Source organism: Octopus sinensis, linkage group LG10 (assembly GCF_006345805.1).
Source record: "Octopus sinensis linkage group LG10, ASM634580v1, whole genome shotgun sequence".
In the NCBI taxonomy this organism is placed as follows: domain Eukaryota; kingdom Metazoa; phylum Mollusca; class Cephalopoda; order Octopoda; family Octopodidae; genus Octopus; species Octopus sinensis.
In genome coordinates this window covers 67,966,288-67,979,872 of record NC_043006.1, presented here as the reverse complement: position 1 = coordinate 67,979,872, position 13,585 = coordinate 67,966,288, and the positions used below count along the sequence as shown (strand labels likewise).

The 13,585-nt window shown below is 38.5% G+C and overlaps 1 protein-coding gene across 4 annotated transcripts in view; it reads right to left on the bottom strand.

Annotated features, from left to right (window-relative positions):
* The window catches only part of LOC115216339 (rho GTPase-activating protein 12), a 152,845-nt gene extending 139,973 nt beyond the window's left edge, over positions 1-12,872 (bottom strand). For all 4 annotated transcript variants that reach the window (XM_036506755.1, XM_036506757.1, XM_036506756.1 and 1 more), the window contains exon 1: positions 12,852-12,872. In XM_036506755.1, coding sequence (XP_036362648.1) covers positions 12,852-12,857 — 6 coding nt within the window. In that variant the 5' untranslated portion in view covers positions 12,858-12,872. The remainder of the gene's footprint in view (positions 1-12,851) is intronic.
* Between the last annotated feature and the right edge of the window lie 713 nt (positions 12,873-13,585).

The window sequence follows — 13,585 nt, the reverse complement described above, 5'->3', positions numbered from 1 at the left end:
TTAGCAATAGATAGAGAGAGAGGGAGAGGAAGGGGAGGGTGAACAGTGGCTCGGAACAAGTGCGTGTGTGTCAGTCAGCGACTATCTTTGTCCACAAAAATTAGAGAAAGAGCAACCAACTAAAAACACATTGTTGCTGGCCAACATACGGTGGATAGATCGGAATGTCTGCCTCATGCATGTTTTTTATGAATACGTACAAATACATATGCATATATATTTTATATATTCATATATAGATACATTTCTTAGAATATAGACAAAATCATGCACATATATTACGTGCAAACGTCCGAAAGTTATTAACTAAAGTTGTAGTATGGAGAAGATATGCACTAAAAAAAGACAATTAAGTCGGTTACTGTCCTTAGCAAAAAGCAATGCATAGTGTAGGCATATGGTCTTAATAAACACCTCTCCTATCAACCTCAACTGTTTCCTACTGACACAATTATAAATACCTTTGTCCATTTATACCACGGTCATTGTCATAACTTCGGACATTCTGATATATTCATGCATACGCACGCCCGCGCACACACACACACTTTCTCTCTCCTTCTCTTTCTCCTTTTCTCTCTCTCTCTTCTCTTTTTCCCTTTCTCTCTCTCTCTCTCTCTCTCTCTCTCACTATATACGGACATATCCATACACACACACACATATATATATATCGCTTGTAAAAACAAATCCGAAAAAAAGACGCACTCTTTAGAGCAGTATATGAAAGTTAGGTAAGGCAGCTTTATGGGATTACCTTGTATCATCAAATCCCAAAAGCCAACAGGTTTTGGGGTCTGGTGATACGTCATAACACTAAACTCTTCATGAACGTGAAATCTAAAGTAATCTCATAAACCGGCCTTATCTAACTTTAATGTGTGTGTGTGTGTTTGTATGGTGGATTCTCCCGTCGGTGACGACATATGACCTGCACGAATCATTTGTTTAAAGTGATCAAATGTATGTGTATATATATATTGCCTGCGTCAGTTGTTGACTGCCATGACACTGCATCCTTTAAGGCCCACATGCTTTCCGAAATCCGCCGAAACTACACCTGATTATATATACACTTTAGATGAGTTGTAGTGCACCTGAGCACTGTACACAATTATTATTATTATTATTATTATTATATATTTATTACCCACAGGGGGACTAAACAGAGAGGGGACAAACAAGGACAGGCAAAGTGATTAAGTTGATTACATCGATCTCAGTGCGCAACTGGTACTTATTTAATCGACCCCGAAAGGATGAAAGGCATAGTCAACCTCGGTGGAATTTGAACCCAGAACGTAACTGCAGACGAAATACCGCTAAGCATTTCGCCCGGTGTGCTAACGATTCTCCCAGCTTGCTGCCCTTCCTGAAATCATTGCAGGAGGTGCAACCTCAGTGCATGTCCCTGCATCAGCAGCCACAGCATGCCTAAGCCACCACACAGAGGGTGCTGGTAGCAGACTGACCACCTAACAGTTGGAACATGTCCCTTCCAAAAGAAGATGAATAAGAGATTCTCCAACCTCATCAAGCAGTAACTGAGGCAGGGCATGATGGTCAGGCTATAAATAATTTGTTTCTCGCGATAGCTCAGTTGGTAGAGCGGAGAACTGTAGTAAGAATTTAATAAGGCGGCGAGCTGGCAGAATCGTTAGCACGCCGGGCGAAATGCGTAGCCGTATTTTGTCTGCCGTTACGTTCTGAGTTCAAATTCCACCGAGGTCGACTTTGCCTTTCATCCTCTCGGGGTCGATAAATAAAGTACCAGTTTCGCACTGGGTCGATGTAATCGACTTAATCCCTTTGTCTGCCCTTATTTGTCCCCTCTATGTTTAGCCCCTTGAGGGCAGTAAAGAAATATATAAATAATGAGGGAAGCTATATAGGCATTCACCACTTTTGCTTGACATTTCAGGGACAGCTTCCTTTCTGCCCATTTCTGGGTAAGACCTGTCATCCTGTTCAGTTTTTATCCAACTGGAGGTTGGGACTGAACTAGAATCTGAGCAGTTTAACTGGTTTGCCAGTCTAGCATCCAACAATGCTGTCCAACAGCATTGATCTGCCTGTCCAGATGCCCAACTACAAACCCACTGACTTGTCAGCGTTGATTTTGGTCCCTGCAATCGACTTGTATTACCTCAGAATGGTACCAACTATCTCTACTTTGGAGGCATCTGACACCATGACATGATGTCCACATATGCCAACACTGTCCTCCCATATCCAAGTTTGAAAGGGATGCCTCTCAACTGTTCTGACCTCTACGGCCATGACTTGAGAACCAGCACATACAGAAGAGGAGACTGTAAGTAGCCCTGACAGACTGAGCTTGCAATGCAAAACAGTTCTGATGGGTAGCTGTTTAGTTTGCTGTTGTGCACTGCAACAATCCAGCCTCTGAAAACTGGTCACTTTCAAGATAACTTCCAAGTAGCAGTAGTTGACTCTATTTAAATAATAATAATCCTTCCTACTATAAGCACAAGGCCTGAAATTTTGGGGGAAGGGGCTAGTCAATTACATCAACCCCAGTGTTCAACTGGTACTTATTTTATCAACTCCGAAAGGATGGAAAGTAAAGTCAACCTTAGGGAAATAATAATAATAATAATAATAATAATGATAATAATAATAATAATAATGATAATAATAAGCTTCTCTTCCCAAGTGAATGACAAAGTGTTTTCATGATCATCATATCTCAGGGCATAAACACTGAGAAGGAGACCAACAAGTGGTTCCACAACACTCTGGACTTGTTGAGGGCTTTATTTGTATGCATGATGGACAACATATTTGAGAACCTGATTCTTTTTAGATTGAATTGAGGTCATCATTGAGACTAAGGGAGATTTTATTGAATGTTTCTTTAGTATATTTGTGTATGCCATTTTACTTAAACTATAGTTTTTTTCTGTCTATCTAGTGTCGTTGTTTTTCATCATATTCAGTTTTATTCTCAATTACATGGCACACCTGTACATATTATCATCTTATGGCCACAATCCATGCTGACATGGTTTAGATAGCTTGTCATGGTCTGATTCAGCTCTTATTCAGATTTACTGCTCTATCATCACCCTACCTTCCCTGTCTCTCCTTCTCACTCTCTCCCCCTCTCCTTCCTCTTTCCTTCTATCTTCCACCTTTCTCTCTTTCCAACTCTCTCTCCCCTCTTTTCAAATTACTGGTGGTTGAAGCCATGATGGTCTAGTAATCAGATATTTTGAATTCCGAGTATCTTATAGACACTATATATGGCAGTATATATTGATGTGTATGTGTGTGTGTGTGTGTGCGCATGCGTACATGCATGCATGTGTGTGTTTGTGTATTTACATATATATATATATCATCATCATCATCATTTAACATCCGCTTTCCATAGTAGCTTGGGTTGGACAGTTTAACTGGGGACTGGTGAGCCAAATGGCTGCACCAGGCTTTAATCTGATCTGGCAGAGTTTCTACAGCTGGATGCCCTTCCTAATGACAACCACTCCAAGAGTGTAGTGAGTGCTTTATGTGCCACCGGCACGAGGCCCAGTCAGGCGGTACTGGCAACGGCCATGCTCAAATGGTGCTTTTTATGTGTCACCTGAACAGGAGCCAGTGAAAAGGGTGGTCGCTGTCTCACATGCAGTTGTGCAGGCAAAAGTGTTAGTAAGCATGGTCAGATTGATCTGAAAATTTGCCCACCTATGTTAAAAGTGCTGGGAGTTTGCATGGCAACTTTGAGTTTGCTCAATTGAAAGGAATGGCCTCTAGGGCAAAAAAAAAGGTTCTTTCGATCCATTTGGGGGTGTAGAGGTCGTGTTTTTTGCACAATTTCAATAAAACACACGACTGCATGAACCTCAGGTTCTTTTGCATCAAATGTATGCAAAAAGTTTTGGAAATTTTCGCAAACAAGGCTAGATTATTTCAAAAAACTTTTACTGGTCACTTTTTTTTGGTTGCCGCTGCTTTTTCGTGGCATGGGTGAAGGTGAATTTTGCTCCCGTTTGTCTGCAAAGGCTTATTGATATTTTTTCTTGTATCAAAGGCTTACGCAGTCTGTAAGCTAGTGCACAAAAACAATTACTATTCAACAGCTGTTTTGCTTTTAAGTTTGAATTAGAGCTTGATTTTTTATTTTAATTCCATCAACTTCGATACAGAAGGGATGAAAGTTCATAAATGTTATTAAAAAGATCAAAATAAAGATGGGGCACTGATTCCGCAAAATTGGGTTGGGTGTGACTACATATTGTACCCAAAACATTATGAGTGCAGTTGTATATATGTATATATATATATATATATATATATATATATATATACACACATATTTACATATATATATATATAATATATATATATATATATAAAGTTAATCCAAACAAGAAAACACAGAAAAAAAGAAAAAAAACAGCAACGCAAGGACGTGGAACAATTAAAGTATTATTCACACTCAGGAAAGAAGGGAAGGAGGGTTTAACGTTTCGAGCGGAGCTCTTCGTCGGAAACAAGGAGAAGGAAAGATCCCAAGAAGGGAAGACAGAGGAAAAAATATTTTTGCTGGTGGTGCTCAAGAGATCACATATATATATATATATACGTATATGTATGTATGTATTTATATGTATGTATGTATCTATGTATGTATATACACACATATACATGAAAGTAGAAAAATAAACAAAATCTGTCTTAATGTATATATTTTCATGGAAAACAAATACAAAGTATAGAGTACAGAAAGAAGAAATAAAGAAAATAGAAGTTATGAAATAGGCTTATCTTGACAGCTGCTTTGGAAGGACAACGCTTATATCATAACCATGTTCATACATAATAAAGACCCACAATAGCATGGGTGTATGGATCCGTTAGGCAAAACCAGGATACCTTCATCAGAATAAGTGGCAAATGCTATATAGACATACATACATAACTTTTAAGTATATATGAGCATGTTTACACATTCAACTATGTGCATGAGAACACATAGATAATGCAAAAAATACAAATCTGCACATATACTTATATACAAAATATCCTGTTGATGTTATTGTGTCGGTGGCACGTAAAAGCACCATCCGTCCGTGTCCGTTGCCAGCCTCGGCTGGCCCCCGTGCCGGTGACACGTAAAAGCACCGTCCGATCGTGGCCGTTTGCCAGCTCTGTCTGGCAACCGTGTCGGTGGAACGTAAAAGCACCATCCGTTCGCGTCCGTTGCCAGCCTCGGCTGGACCCCATGCCGGTGACACGTAAAAGCACCGTCCGTTCGTGGCCGGTTGCCAGCTTTGTCTGGCCCCGTGTCGGTGGCACGTAAAAGCACCATCTGTTCGTGTCCGTTGCCAGCATCGCCTGGCCCCGTGCCGGTGACACGTAAAAGCACCATCCGTTCGTGGCCGTTCGCCAGCTCTGTCTGGCACCTGTGCAGGTGGCACGTAAAAAACACCCACTACACTCGCGGAGTGGTTGGCATTAGGAAGGGCATCCAGCCGTAGAAACACTGCCAGATCTGACTGGGCCTGACGAAGCCTTCCAGCTTCACAGACCCCAGTTGACCCGTCCAACCCATGCTAGCATGGAAAACGGACGCTAAACGATGATGATGATGATGATGATGTTGCTGAAATTCTAATGAAGCAGCCTTGGATCTAGGCTAGAAATCAGCTGTTTCTCTATTTGCAAAAAATTTTGAAATAAAATGAATAAAAACATACATGCATGCATATATATATATATAAAGGAGCTGAAGTGAATTGATAAAGGAATTAGAAAAACCCAAAATAAAAATTATTCTCAGTGTAAATGGTTCCAAATCTCTGAGTTATGTTTCAAATTATGTCACAAAGTAATTTGAACATGTTCTGAAGACAAAAGTCTTTTGATTTACTCTTTTACTTGTTTCGGTCATTTGACTGTGGCCATGCTGGAGCAAATCGACCCCAGGACTTACTCTTTCTAAGCCTAGTACTTATTCTATCGGTCTCTTTTGCCGAACCACTAAGTTACAGGGACGTAAACACACCAGCATCGGTTGTCAAGCGATATTGGGGGGGGGGGCAAGCACAGACTCACAAACATATACACACATACATATATACATATATACGACAGGCTTACAGTTTCAATCTACCAAATCTACTCACAAGGCTTTGATCAGCCCAAGGCTATAGTAGGAGACACTTGCCTAAGCTTCCACGCAGTGGGACTGAACCTGCAACCATGTGGTTGGTAAGCAAACTACTTACCACATAGCTACTCCTGCGCCTGATTTTGAAATCTATATATATAAAAGTGAGGTTGTGTGGTGTCTGTCTCCTACGATTTAGATTCCTAACTACTCCCACATTTTGCGGTACAGTTTAACCAAAAGCGGGTATCTTATAGTCGTGATTCATATCGAGCCCTTCTGGGTATTAGCGCGCGTCTACGATAAGTCTACGATTTAAAAAAAAAAATTACCATCATTTTTTCCCATTATTAATGCATTTTTGGCATATATAAGGGAAGTAACTCTCTAAAAATGTATTATTAAATCTCAGAACGTAAAAAGCTACAGTAACACCCCCCTTTGTGGTTAGCCATATTGAGATGGCTATTATACTTTACATCTCTAAAAATGCTTACATAGTTATTTCCCTTACAAACCCGAGCAATGCCGGACGATACTGCTAGTATTTTATAAAATGTAAAATGTCAATGAATATATTGTGTAGTAAGTTATATCCATAAGAGTCACGACATGTATTTTAAACAAACATTGACAACTATTTCCACAAATATCAAATGCTGGAACACTGTTTATCTGACAATAGTCTAAAAATTAAACTTTAAGAAATTAAAACTGACATCTGAAACTTAAGTTCATTTGTGCTTGTTTTCCAGATCAAATATTGTTCACAAAATAAGATTATTTACTAAACAAAAGATCAAAATAAAGAAGATTGTTTAAGTAACTTGCTTCCAAGCACGTGGTTTTGGGTTCAGTCCCACTGTGTGATATCTCGGGCAAGTGTCTTCTACTACAGCCCCAGGCCAACCAAAGTCAGGATTTGGTAAACAGAAACTGAAAGAACCCCATCATATACGTGTTGTGTGTGTGTGTGTGTGTGTGTGTGTGTGCGTGTGTGTGCGTGCGTGTGTGTGTGTGTGCATGTATGTATGCATGCATGTATGTACCTCAGAGGTATGTCCTGACACAACTCTATCATCATCCCTCTCACCGTCACTTTCTTTATCTTATTTGTTTATTGCCCATAAGAGGCTAAACATAGAGGGGACAAACAAGGATAGACAAGGGGATTAAGTCGATTAGATTGACTCAGTGCGTAACTGGTACTTAATTTATCGACCCTGAAAGGATGAAAAGCAAAGTCGGCCTCAGCGTAATTTGAACTCAGAACGTAACGGCAGATGAAATACCGCTAAGCATTTTGCCCAGCGTGCTAACGTTTCTTATTACTTTATTGCCCACAGGGGAGCTAAACATAGAGAAGACAAAAAAGGACAGACAAAAGGATTAAGTCGATTACATCGACCCCAGTGTGTACTTAATTTATCGAACCTGAAAGAACGAAAGGCAAAGTCGACCTCAGCAGAATTTGAGCAGAGAACATAACAGCAGACGAAATACCGCTAAGCATTTCGCCTGGCGTGCTAACTTTTCTGCCAGCTCGCCACCTTTCACTTTCTTTATCTTACTCTCCAACTCACTCTCATTTTGCTTTCCAACTACAGCATCCATGTATCTACAGCAAAATACTTTTATCTGTCCCCTCTTTAATTTAAATCTCTCAACTGGCACAAAGCCAAACCCACTCAATACTACTACTTCACTCTCAGCTGAGGGATTTTTTTTGGTATGCAAGATTTGCTGTGCAAGGTTCTTGGTGATCCTGTTGGTGCTGGCACTATATAAAAAGCACCCAGTACACTCTGTAAAGTAGTAGGTGTTAGGAAGAACATCCAGCTGTAGAAACCGAGCCAAAACAGACAATAAAATCTGGTGCAGCTCCTGGCATTGCCAGCTCTTGTCAAATCATCCAACCCATGCCAGCATGGAAAATAGGTGTTAAATGATGATGGTGATTATGTATGTATGTATGTATGTATGTATGTATGTATGGATATGTGTGTGTGTATTTGTGTTTGTGTATGTCAAGGGTGGACTGAGCTGTCAGTCAATCAGGCACTGCCCGAGGGGCCGGAGCTCTGAGGGGCTTGCACTCTACATGGTAACTCTACTAAAACACACATTCAAAGGGGCCCAGTAAACAGTTATGCCCAAAAGCCCTTAACACTCTCAGTCCACCCCTGGTGTATGTCCACCACCACCACCATCATCACCACTTGACAACTGGTATCGGTTTGTTTATGGCCCTGTAACTTAGAATTTCAGTAAAAGTAACCAATAAAATAAGTACCAGGCTTAAAAATAGTGGGGGTTCAATTTGTTTGACTGTACCCTTCAAGGTAGTGCCCCAGCATGGCTGCAGTCCAATGACTGAAACAAGTAAAAGATAAATGACAAGATTCAACAAGGGATACAACATGGGGGACAATATAATATACAAACATATGATGATGCATTTCCTATAACTTAACCCTCAGTTTTTATTGTGGTTCTATACAATGAAGGATGAATACAGTTACGTAAAATTACAGACCATCGTCATTACATTCTAGTGTTTGGTATTTTATGATAAAAATAATAATCTATTTATGATATGCATAATTAATATTATAAGTCATTTGCTTCAATTAAACACTTGGAGACAGAAGTATTTGTTACAAGAGTAATCCATCTGAAGGCCTGTATACAATTGTATACTCAATAATCGCATATAATAATTTACAATGTGCTTTTGTTTGCAGTCACTCTAACAGAAGGTAAAATGTTGCTGCTGCTGCTTTTGATGTTGTTGTACGAATTATTAATTAGCAACAGGAAATTTTAGGAGATAAAAGAAGTATGAACGATGTTACAGATAGTGATTCAATGGACAAAATATTCCAAATACAAAGAAACATTGTTTCAACAGAAACAAAGCTTCTAATTCCTTAAAGCTAAATGTTTGCTAATGAAGACAAGAGATTTGATAGTTGATAGTTTCTTAACAATGTCCAAATTATGTAAGTTTAAGGATAGGTTGGAGAGGAGGAGTGGGTGGGGTAAAAGTATCTATAGTGAATGAAAAAAATTGGTTAGAATCTTTCATTATTTTTCCTACTGCAAAGCTAGGACCAATTCTAATACATAATATTTTTTTACTACTATTATTACTATTATCATTAGCATTATCACCTTTACTGCAATCACTAAACTACTACTACTACTACTACTACTACTACTACTACTACTACTGCTGCTGCTGCTGCTGCTGCTGCTACTCATGCCAGTGCTCTGTAAACGCATCCATACTGGAGGCACATAAAAGGCACCCAGCACACTCTGTAAAGTGGTTGGCATTAGGAAGGGCATCCAGCCATAGAAACCGTTCCACAACAGACAATTAGAGTCTATCCAGTTCATCATCTGACCAGCACCATGTCAAACTGTCCAACCCATGCCAGCATGGAAAACGGACATTAAATGATGGTGATGATGATTATTACTATTATTATTATAAAGGCGGCAAACAGGCAGAATCCTTAACACACCGGATAAAATGCTTAGCAGTATTTCATCCGTCTTTATGGTCTGAGTTCAAATTCTGCCGAGGTCAACTTTGCCTTTCGTCCTCTCAGGGTCAATGAAATAAGTACCAGTTAATCACTGGGTTCGATGTAAGTGACTTACCCCTCCCCCAAAATTTCAGGCCTTGTGCCTATATTTCATTTTTATTTCATCAGCTCACAAGCTGTGGCCATGCTGGGGCACCGCCATTTAAAGATCTTTATGATGCCCCCAGTGAGAATTGAATTCATGACCCCTGGTTTACAAGACCAGTGCTCTAACCTCTATAGTAGAAAGGATTATTATTATTATTATTATTATTATTATTGAGCGAGAGAGCAGTGCATGCCATCAAAGTGACATTGAGGTACAAATATAAGAAGCCTAATACACCCATCATGATTACCCTGCTGAAAAAGGTACACAGGCACATACATCACAACCATATGTGCACAACATGGTGGTCTCATATCGAGATAAACAGCGCAAGACCTGTAGGTGGAGCCCTGTTAGAATTTTCTTCAAGTCAAATAGCTCATCTCACTCAAGAGGTCCCTGAATAAGGATTGTTTAAGGATGATGAACAAAACACCCATGTTTCTTTCCAGGGGTGAATTATTCAAACCTAAAGAATTCCTCTTAACAAGGCTATGATGCTCCTACACTACTCCTGTTCATGATCAGAGATGCACATATTGTCAGCCACTACTTAAGGTTAAGCAATTCTGTGGTATTGAGCTGAATATTGATTGTAGCCTATCATTTACACCAATACAAAACATGGACATGATGACACTTCCAATCAGTTAAGATCAGAAGCCATGAGAGTCACTACCTGGTAAGTTATCAAGGCATTTGTTATTATCACTTCTGCCTTAGTGAAGGCAGAGGTATTGTTTTCAGATATTTTAAGAACTGCTGGATGGATTCAGATGAAACTTACAGGGATGTTTGGCCTCATGACTGGCATGAACTTATTAGATTTTGGAATCGCTTCAGTACCAGACAAGGATCCTGAATTATTTTTCCTGTTTCTTTACTTAATTTTTGAGAGCAGTCAGGTTCATTTTTAGTATTCTCACTTGTGAGAGCAGTCGAATTTATTTCAGATATTCTCATTTTGAAAATCATCTCTGGTTAATCGTTGAGAAGACATTGGTTTTGCCTTGGCAGAGTGCTCTAGTCATTAATATTATTGTTATTATTATATTATTATTATTATTATTATTATTATTATTATTATTTTTATTATTATTAAGGTAGCAAGCTGGCAGAACCATTAGCACACTGGACATAATACTTGGCGACATCTCAGCCATTCAATTTCTGGTGAGGTTGACTATGCCTTTCATTCTTTTGGGGTCAATAAAAGAAGTAACTGTTGAGCCCTCGGGTCTATGTAATCAACTTGCCTCCTCCCCCAGAATTGTTGCCTTTGTGTCAAAATTTGAAATCATTATGATTATCATTATTATTATGTCAAATGTATTTTGTCTGTCTTTACATTCTGACTTCAAATCCTGCTGAAGTTGACTTTGCCGTTCATCCTTTTGGTCAATAAATTAAATACCAGTTGCGTACTGGGGTCGATCTAATCGACTCCCCCCCAAAAAAAATTTCAGGCCTTTTGCCTAGAGTAGAAAAAATTATTATTATACCAAGTTATAATTCTGTCTTTCTGATATAAACACAAGGTCAGATATTTAGAGGAGTGGGTACTTGGTTACATTCCCTCCAGTACTCAATTGGTACTCATTTTGCTAACCATGAAAGAATGAAAGGCAAAGTCGACTTCAGTGACATTTGAACTTTTACATTCTGAGTTCAAATTCCACCAAGATTAACATTGCCTTTCATCCTTTGGGGCTGATAAAATAGGTACCAGTAGAGTGTAGGGCCAATGCAATTGACTAGCCCCTCTCCTCAATATTTCAGTCCACATGCCTATAATAGAAATTATTATTGTTGTTGTTGTCGTTGTTGTTATAATCATTATATTTCTATAGTCTCTACATATTACTGCTGCTGTTATTACTTATCCAAATACCAGCATAGATAAAAAGATTCAATTATTTGACATGTCACTGAGTACAGGTATCCATCAATGGGTGATGTCCCCCATTGATTTGGATAAAAAGATGGAACAGTTAATCTTTACTGATCCAGTACTCTACTTGTACTCATATCGTTGAACCCAGAAAGATGTAAAATGAAATCAACCCCAGCAGGATTTGGACTGTAAAGGGATGCAACTAAATACCCAAAGGCACTTTTCCAATCAATCTAATGGTTCTACTTCTCCACTGCCCACCTTTAGAATGAAAGTGAAATATTCTAAGAATTCATAAAATGTTTCTATTTTCTTTTCTTTTGTTCTACATCTATTTATTGCAGTCTGAGGAGCTGGTTTTGCATTGGTTCTTGTAAATTTAGGGAAATAATTTTATTTCATGGTTGTGTGTTCTATCAAGCAATAAAATGATTAATTGTTAACATTTTGTCAGTTCAGTAGACAGTTCAGAGGCAAGCAGAGGGGGGACCAAACTGTGGTTGTGCCAAAAATTTCATTGCCATAAAAAGCAGCATAACATTTACAAATTATTGTAATAATTTTCTGTTAAATAAAAAGTGGTTAAGTCTTAAGGTAAGAATTGTATCAATGGTTTCTCACACTGTTTTGAATGGATGTATTATTTTTTATCATTAATAAAAATGTTGTAATTTTTAACAACACAGTTATGTTAATATTAGTACAACATATGATGCAACAATTTGGTTTAGCTAAAAATTAGTACAAATATGTTTCCTGTTGTATTCAAATGTTACAAGCATCCAGTTATTGCAAATTTAACTAGTTTGAGCTTCTTTTAAGGTTTAATCAGAGGACGAAGAAATACGCTCAAGACATTTTTGTGGGCCTCTGAGAGTGGCTAATGGAGATGGAAAGTAATCCTCACATTGATGAATGTTAGCTACAGGGTGGGTGCTATTAAATTACCTATGCCCTAGTGGGAAGTGTTTAACTAGGTGATCGGTCACTAAAGAACAAGAACAGTTACTCTAATGGCCTTTACACAATTTCCATCAATAAAATTCTACTCACATCCATTTGGTCAAGCAAAGGATATGATAGAAAACCCACAATTTCCATCAATAAAATTCTACTCACATTCATTTGGTCAAGCAAAGGATATGATAGAAAACCCTTGACTGAGGTGACATGCAGCGAGATTGAACTTCATACCATGTTGGTATGAAACAAACACTGTAACCACACATCCATACCTATCTCATTTGAGAAAGATATCTCCAACTGTAGATAGAACAATAGTCCGTTCATTGTGTAGAATTAGATGGCTAACCCCAAATTACAAGGGAACATTGAACTGATATTCTTACATACTTCGTTGTGCTGCATGTAACATAACAGGATTTATAATAAAAGGTTGTGATAAGAGAAGCTGGTTGGCAGAGTAATTATGTTGTCAGGTGACAAGCAAAAATGGCAATAGTTCATATCTTTTAACCAACACAGTTTATTTTAGATAGTCTAGACCACCTAATTGTAAAAAGATACTACTGTAGCTCTCAAATGGTGCAGTTCTCCTAGTCATAAGTAGATATAACAAGGTTGGAACTATTCACTGTTGTAAGCCATGATAAAATCAACAACAGTTTCATTCATCTATAATGCTGACTTCAATACTTTTGTGGGGGATAAACTTGGAAAGAAATGGGTGTCGAGAGATTGCATTGGCTGAAGGTTAATTAATTAAAAGTTTCTACGAGCCCAATGCCTAATGAAACTCAAGTTTGATAAAGTGTTATCTAAAAGAATGTTAAAGGACGACATAAAACAGCAGAACAAATTAAAGGGAGATAAGAAATGTGACTTTTTCGTTC